This window comes from Cupressus sempervirens, chromosome 4 (assembly GCF_028749045.1).
Source record: "Cupressus sempervirens isolate cs-2001-9-10 chromosome 4, ASM2874904v1, whole genome shotgun sequence".
Lineage (NCBI taxonomy): Eukaryota > Viridiplantae > Streptophyta > Pinopsida > Cupressales > Cupressaceae > Cupressus > Cupressus sempervirens.
The window spans coordinates 390,814,415-390,822,484 of NC_143121.1; the positions used below are offsets into that span (position 1 = coordinate 390,814,415).

An 8,070-nucleotide genomic window follows, 5' to 3' on the forward strand; every position below is an offset into this window, starting at 1 on the left:
AATGATCAATATCCGAGCAGATTTTTAGTTGTTATTTAACATTTGAGTCATGACATCTGCTGTGGTTGATCTTGTGGATGGTGGGAGGTTTCCTCTGTCTTAAACTTCAGAGGGAATTTTGAATGGATGAACAAGAATTTCGGAAAAAATGAAATGAGTCTCAGGGAATCAGATCTTCGAAGTGCACACTACGGTTTCGCGGAAAGCTGGCCGCTGAATGTTGTGGAGATTGATTTTGATGCAGAGGGCACACTGGACCGATGTGGTATTGAATCTCAAGGTACTTATAATGGAAACCCTAAATCCTGTTTTGTATGTGCTTTCATTTGTTCTCAATTTACCTATCCTTATGAAATTTGTTCTCAATTTACCTATTCTTATGAAATGGGCTGTCGGATTAAAGGGGTTAAAAATAGAATAAGATCGATTATGGAATATGAAGAGGAGCTGAAGCTTGTTGGGGATCTGATTCATTCAGATCAGGGTTTTATGGGTAGAGCGCAAAATGTAAAGTGGGGAACAAGCAGCCTAACGAAGATTGATTCACGACCAGGGTATATTGAGCCCAAGTTTGAATATGTCATTCGCCTTATGGATGACCATGCCGATTCCCTCGTTGGTGTTGGAATGGGTGGTACAGGGAAAATGTTTATCTTGCAACATGTCTCCGAGAGAAGGCATGACAGGTTTGAGAAATCAACCTGCCTTTCTGTTCTTTAGATTTATTCTCTTATAAAGTTGCAAGCTGCTTTGGCCTCGAAAATGGATTTGGTGCAAGCAGCAGAGTTGATTCATGACTGCCTAAACGATAGAGGCTCTATCATTGTTTTAGATGATGTGTGGAGGGCTACTAGAGAAGATAATGGTGCATAACGGCAACTAGAGAGGCTCTTTGCACCCAGCTTTCTAGCTGGGAATGACACATAGTGAGACATAGGTATGTGGAGAAGGAATGCTCGTATTTATCAAGTGGGATATTTGTCATAAGAAGAGAGCTGGAACGGACAAAATCAACTGCGACATCAACTTGAAGGGATTGCTCGAGAAATTGAAAGGGACTTTGCAAAATTGCAATATTTTATTAGAACAGTGGCAATGTCTCTGGTGGGAAAGAGATTGTGAGAGGAGAGGGCATTCAAATTGGGGCAATTGAGAACGGCATCATCTTATACCGAGAGCCCAGTTATGTAGATCTTCAAACTGAGTTATGATTCCCTCCCTACACATCTTAAACCTTGTTTTGCATTTCCTTCTTTTCCAAGAATGAGGAAATAGACTGGAAAAATCTTGCAAATCTGCCTTTCATTCCTTAAGGAGAGGACCAGCTAGATATTGGATAAAGTTATATATGTCATCTTCAAAATCTATGTTTGGTGCAGAAAGCAAGTAGTGTTCATGATCAATTTTACTTGATTTGGCCATTAGTATATAAAAAGAAAGTGTGCATTTAGTGTGGAGGAAGCAAATAAGAAGCAGATACCCTTAAGGTCCTTAAGGTTGAAAAGCATTGTTGATGTTGAGCTACAGGGCATATTCTGCATCATGGCTCTGGATTCTATCATTCTCACAAAATAGAGGCAGACATTCAAAACATTCCAGCAATCTTGCTTGGCAGGCAAGAGCACCGTGCATTCTTGATTGAGTCCCATTTGCATCTCATTATTGCCCACTTGTGTTGGAAATTTAAAGCTACTCAAGAGTTTTGAATTCAATGGGACGCAATTTATCCAGGTACCAGAATTTTTAATAGGTAACGAGTCTTCGTTTCCTTGAAATTTCTGAATGCAAGAATTTAGAGGAGTTGACTGAATGGATTAGTGAACTTAATTGATCGGAACATCCGAATATGTGTGAATTTGAGGACAGATGCCCAAGGGAATGTCAAATGTTGTGTCTTTATCAGTACTGAGATTAGATTTCTACTTCAAAATATTTGTTGAAGGGAACGAATTCTTAAATGTGGAACATTTTGTCAATTTGATAAAATTGTCTGTTAAATAGAACAAATTCTTAAATCTGTAACATTTTGTCAATTTGATCGTCAAAGTATCTGTTGCGGCGAATGAAATTTTAAGTCTGGAAGATTATGTTTATTCAACTCCCATGAAGTGAGCGTAGATTTTCGTCACAAGGCTGAATTGAAAATCATAAAATATGGCTTCCTTGCCTTGACAATATCCAATGCAGATTATGCTGATGCATGCAATCTTTCACATCTATTGTAGAAAATGTTAGCTGTGAAGAATCTTGAATTCCGTAGTCTTTATTTGTCTTGCAGTACCAAAATGGTTGCTTTGTGGCTTCGCAAATCTGATGCAATTGCACTTATTAAGTTGTCATTGTGCTTAATATCTATGTTATCAAAATTTTCTCTGGCAAGTCCAAAGTCTGGTTACATTCTTGCAAAAGTCTGGTCCATATCATATTCTTGTAAAAGTCTGTTGCTCAAATTCTGTTAGATGATTCCGACACAACTTTTGTTGTTTTTATGGCAGTCGCATTCTTGCAGAAGTCTGGTCCTTATCATATTCTTGTAAAAGTCTACTGCCCAAAATCTGTTAGATGAATTGGACACAAATTTTGTTGTTTTTATGGCAAATTTTCAATCTGCAACAGGATCCAAGTTGAATTAAATTTAAAAAAAAAAAAATCTTTTGTTTTCCTGCAAGTTTTTTTTAGGTCATCCTAATCAATCCAACCTTCTAAAAAGGCCACAAAGAAAAAACACACGTCATTTGGATATATATATATATATATATATATATATATGTTGTCGTAGTGTATTTTGCTATGTAGTTCAATGAGAACTTTTTTTATAATAGTTAAATTTTTTTGATTTATAATATTAAAGGAAAAAAATGTTGAGATTAATAAAACTTTTGTATACAATTTGAATCGTTGATATTTGTAATTTTTATTATTCTTGTAAGTCAAATATTGTTGGGTCAGTTTTGCCACTAGATTTTGTATTGCTGGTAGGTAGACAGATCTTATAGTTTTTTTTAATGATGGTTTGTGGTCTCACATGTAAATCTACAGAAATAATGATTTCTCTTCTTTTTATACAGCAGAAGTGATTCTCATCTTTTTATTCTTAAGATAGATGAGAAAGATCTGTATACAATTTATTTCTATTATATTTATAAAATATTTAAAATATAATTTTAATATAATTTTATGTATTTCTTTGTTCTATGTATTAATAGTGTGCTAATTTTGTCTTCTTTTACTATTATATTTGTAATGGACCTACAGTCTAGGCCGACTTGGCCTCTTAGTTGTCTTGTTTAGAATTGGCTAACTGGACATTTCATTGTTCTTTATCTCAGTGACTTGATCACTTTGCCAAGGCAGCTTAGTGCAAGCCGTTGCACCTTGGAGAATGCATTGGGTTGGGTGTTCTAAGTTTCATCGGGTAATGTTGTAACCACTTGAGCCATGCAGGCTATTGTCAAAATGCATTGGTCTCATAGTTGGGCCCTATTTCATAATGGGTTTAGTATAGGACGGACCCCTTAGTCGTTAAACATGCTTGCCTACATTGGAGTTTGTAGTAGGATAGGGCAGGTCCTATCTTGCCTATGGTCAGATCTTGGAACTTCACCCGAGGCGCTCTACTATTTAATGAGGTCTTATGCGTTGCTCAAATCAGGTTAAATCAGGTGATGGACAAAGATTTCAGAGATCACTTGAGGAGCGAACTTTGGATTCTTCAGAGCAAGGAGCAATGCTAAGCAAAGGAGTGCAAGAACTAGTCTTGGCATTTAGTTGTTTTGGACTTTTTGTTCTTGGAGGCATTGGGTATCGAACTGAGAGCTCACTTTGTAATAACGGTTCTTGTCAAGCTCTTTTTGGCATAACACTACTTGGGGGCGATCTGTGTTTTTAAACATAACATCCTATCCAGTATTGCCTTGTAATCTGGTTTACATTGATCTTACTGGATATTTGGGGAGCTCGCCCCACTATGGTCCGTGTTATCTTGCATAAGGCATCATTGCGCATGCCATGGTTGTTTGATTTGTTTGCATACTTTATCTTTGGGAGACCCAAGTTAGTAACATTGCATGCATTCCGCATTTGTGCATAACAGGAGGCATAGTCTGGTATTCTATTTGAACTTGTTTGCTCAACCATTCCGCATAGAATAGCCAGTGTCACATGGGAACTTCCCAAAGGTCCGTGACATTTGGTATCAAAGCGAGTCTGATCTTGGAGAGATTGGATCATAGAAGGCAGATCTGGTCAAGTAGAAGCGGAACAGGTTCAAGACCAGGATAACCGAAGTAGGAGCCTTAAGCATAAGGATTGGCTTCAACTACGGAAGACTGAACGCGGAGTTGTCTACTCTTGTTGAGTAAATCGACACTTTGAAAGAGAACGGCTGTTCATTGCAGGAAAGTCAGAAGATCTACCATTCACTTATTCAAGGTGGCAGACAAGCGTCTAAGGCTTCCCAGATTGGAGAGTATGATGGAGATCGCAATGACACTATATTGGATAATTTCTTTTGGGATGTGGAAGAATATTTAGCAGGAACACCTAACTTAAGCCCTGAGGCTCAAGTCAAGGAGGTTGTGGCTCATTTGACTACGAGCGCTAAGTTATGGTGGTGTACACATCAAGCCAACGAGCGTGCTGGAAAACCTGCGAAGGAGATTAAGGCATGGGTTGATTTAAAGCAGGCTTTGAATGATCAATTTCGTCCAGGCAACTCGGATTGGATCATCCAAACTCGTTTGGAGAATTTGAAGCATTCTGGCACAATCCGAGACTATGTCAAAGCATTTTAGATTTTGGAATTGGAATGCACCAAGTTGAATGAATTTGAGTGATTGTTCCTATTCACCAAGGGTTTGCAACCTTTGGCACAAGACGAAATTCAGCGTCAAAAGGTTCAAACACTTGTTGAAGTGATCATGGTGGCTGACGGATTACTTGACTATAAGAGAGACGCGACCAAAGGCTTTGGAGGAGCACGTGAGAACAATGGGAAGAAGTTTCGTCGATATGATAAGAAGAAGGAATCTACTCCAAACCATGACGGCGATCACAAAGGCAAGAAGAAAGCTAATAAGGCAAATGGGAACGACAACACCAAGGAAAATGAGACAACCTCGAAAAAGAAAAAGAACCAAAACTTGGGTTGCTTCATTTACAACAAGACTGATCACTAGGCGAAGGAATGCCCAGATAGGAGCAAGATCAACGCTATCTTAAGTGAGGAGGCAAAGATGCCAGAATGAACACCTTGCAACTCCTCAACTCGATGGACGACCCATCTAGTGTATCTCGTACCGATAAACATGAGTTATGCTACTTAGAGGTTTTCTTTGGAGGGAAGAAGGTAATGGCCATGGTAGACTCGGGGGCAATGCACAATTACATATTGGCGAGGTAGGCAAAGAAGTTGGGCCTTAAGATGGAAGAAACGACGACTCACTACAAGGCAGTCACATCACCAACAAGGAAGGTAGATGGTGAAATCCAAAAGGAGATCATTCAAGCAGGACCTTGGCAAGGGACAATTGACATGGTTACCATTGATATGAGTGAGTTCGATCTTATCCTAGGACATGAGTTCCTAAGGACGATGTCAAGAGTAGTGGTGTCACACTCGAGTTGTATCTTAGTGCTTGATCTAGCATGGCCATGTTCGATACCTATGGTGAAGAACAGGGTTTGTGAACAAGTCCTAAGTGCAAAACAGATAGCCAAGGTTGATCGGGATGAGCTATACTTAGCCACTTTGCTTAGAGGTTGGGATGAAGAGGAGTCACTTGGGACTTCCAATGAATCAGCGGTCCAAGATGTTCTACTAGAGTATGCCAAGCTCATGCTTGACAAATTGCCATCCGTGTTACCACCACGAAGACATGTGGGTCATAGGATTGAACTAGAGGAAGGTGCTAGACCACCTGCAAAAGCTCTGTACTGCCTCTTTGGACCCGAGATGAACGAGTTAAAGAAGCAGTTGACATAACTTGTTGAGGCTGGCTATCTTCAACTGTCTAGATCACCCTATATCGCACTGATATTGTTTCAGTGCAAGAAGGGAGGGACACTCAGGCTTTGTGTGGACTATAGAGCGTTGAATAAGTCGACAATCAAAAACAAATATCCACTCCCCCTCATCGTAGACAGTTTTGATTGCTTAGTGGATGCAAGGGTTTTGAACAAGTTGGATTTGCAATAGGGTTATTACCAAATCAGCATTGCATCAGGTGACGAGGAGAAGATGGCTATAACTACTTGCTATGGAAGCTATGAGTTTATGGTGATGCCTTTTGGTTTGACAAACGCTCCTGCGACGTTCAACACTTTAATGAATGATGTGTTCCGACCACTCTTGGATCGATGCGTGGTTGTCTATTTGGATAATATCCTAGTGTACAACAGGAACATAGTAGAACACAAAGAACATCTAAGGGAGGTGTTCAGGTTATTGAAGTTGCACGACTTATACATCAAGAAGGAAAAGTGCTTGTTTGCACAGGAAGAGGTGCCATTTCTAGGACACATTGTTAGACATGGACAGATTAGACTGGATCCGGAGAAGTTATTGGCTATTCGTGATTGGAAACCACTCCATAATGTCCACAAAGTAAGGCAATTCCTTGGTCTAGCAAATTATTATAGGGAGGGCTATTCAAAAGTTGCTGCTCCGTTAATTGACCTGTTGAAGAAAGACAAAAATTGGAAATGGGGTGACAAGTAACAAGCTTCATTTGACTTGTTAAAAGCGAAGTTAACCGAGGAGCTGGTTCTAGCTTTATCACAATATGGACAACCATTTGAAGTTCAGAACGATGCGTTGGATTTTACTCTGGGCAGTGTTCTAATATAGGTTGGACATCCTGTAGCCTTTGGAACCAAGAGAGTAGAAGACTGTAGTCTTACAACAAAAATAGTGTTACAGTTGAGAGAAATCGGAAAAATAGGGACAATGGGTCCAATATTACACTGGTTTAACAAAATTGGACAAGTTGTGAGTCTTTGGGGAGAACAACTTGATAGTTGTAGTGTCGACTCAACTCAAAAAGGAAGTATTGAAATCCAAATTCATCACTCTATAGCCGACTCAGTTAACAGTCCATGGAAAAGAGTCATATTTAAAGAATGGGTGGTGATCAGATTGATCTCATCATTGAAGCGAGTGAAATCTTATGGTGCGGATTTGCGAGATTGGGAAGGTATTCAAGTAGTAGCACTACGACACAATCATTTAATGATTTCTTGGAAGGAACAAGAGAGAATGAACTCAATGAGCAAGGAGCTCTCTAACATGGTAGCTCTACCTTATCATGGAACCATAGCTAGTCGACTTTGGGTAGAGCTGATTGAGCATCATGAGACTCACTTGGGTAGTGAAGAAACAATTCCAAATGAAATACCTGTGGAACCAAGTTTATCTCCAATTAGGCCAAGGATGGAATTAAATTTTATAAGGCGATTGAGGGACGAAAATGAGGATTATGAAGAAGGAACGAAGAAGTATGATGAGACAGTGGTAAGGGATTCACTCTGTGGCACGTCTCAAAGCATCATCCCTGTGGACCCTTACCTTATCCCTATCATGTTCCAACGTTGTGGAGACAATATAACAGAGCTTAAGTTCGAGATCGTCGAGGTCCCAAAATTTTGTGAACTGAAAGAACCCTTGCATATGGACAAAATTTTGGACAATTGGGAATCTAGAGGAGAAATCTCTTACGATGATCTGTTTTATCTTGGTGACAACACTGATGTAGTGTACCCCGGTGAAGGGATAGATGTTTCAAGTATTTTCAGTCAGTGTTCTTTGACACTTGATAGATGGACTTGGGAGGACTTGGAGGAAGCACCGAACAATTACCTACGTAACAGATTGGTGTATCTAGCATTGGTAATTAGTGAAGTGGCACAATGGTCAGAAGAAACAGGATTTGAGACAAAAGTTTCACTAGGAATTAATCCTGACAGGGATTGGCGAGAGGATTCATCCCCGGCTTGGACAGCCGGGCAAGCCAATACAACAGCCCTCAGTAATATTGTTTGGCATCCTCCACCTTTAAGATCTATGGCACCCAG

The 8,070-nt window shown here is 39.7% G+C and overlaps 1 protein-coding gene across 2 annotated transcripts; it reads left to right on the forward strand.

Moving 5' to 3' along the window:
• Window positions 1-126: 126 nt before the first annotated feature.
• LOC149561692 (uncharacterized) lies at window positions 127-2,022 on the forward strand. 2 transcript variants are annotated; one of them, XM_089825240.1, is made up of 2 exons: window positions 127-280; window positions 404-2,022. In XM_089825240.1, exons 1-2 carry the CDS (start codon window positions 127-129, stop codon window positions 718-720), a joined length of 471 nt encoding a protein of 156 aa, XP_089681366.1. In that variant the 3' UTR covers window positions 721-2,022. The 2 variants fall into 2 exon arrangements, with proteins under 2 accessions (XP_089681366.1, XP_089681367.1); XM_089825241.1 differs by having other exon boundaries at window positions 479-2,022.
• The last annotated feature ends 6,048 nt before the right edge of the window (window positions 2,023-8,070 follow it).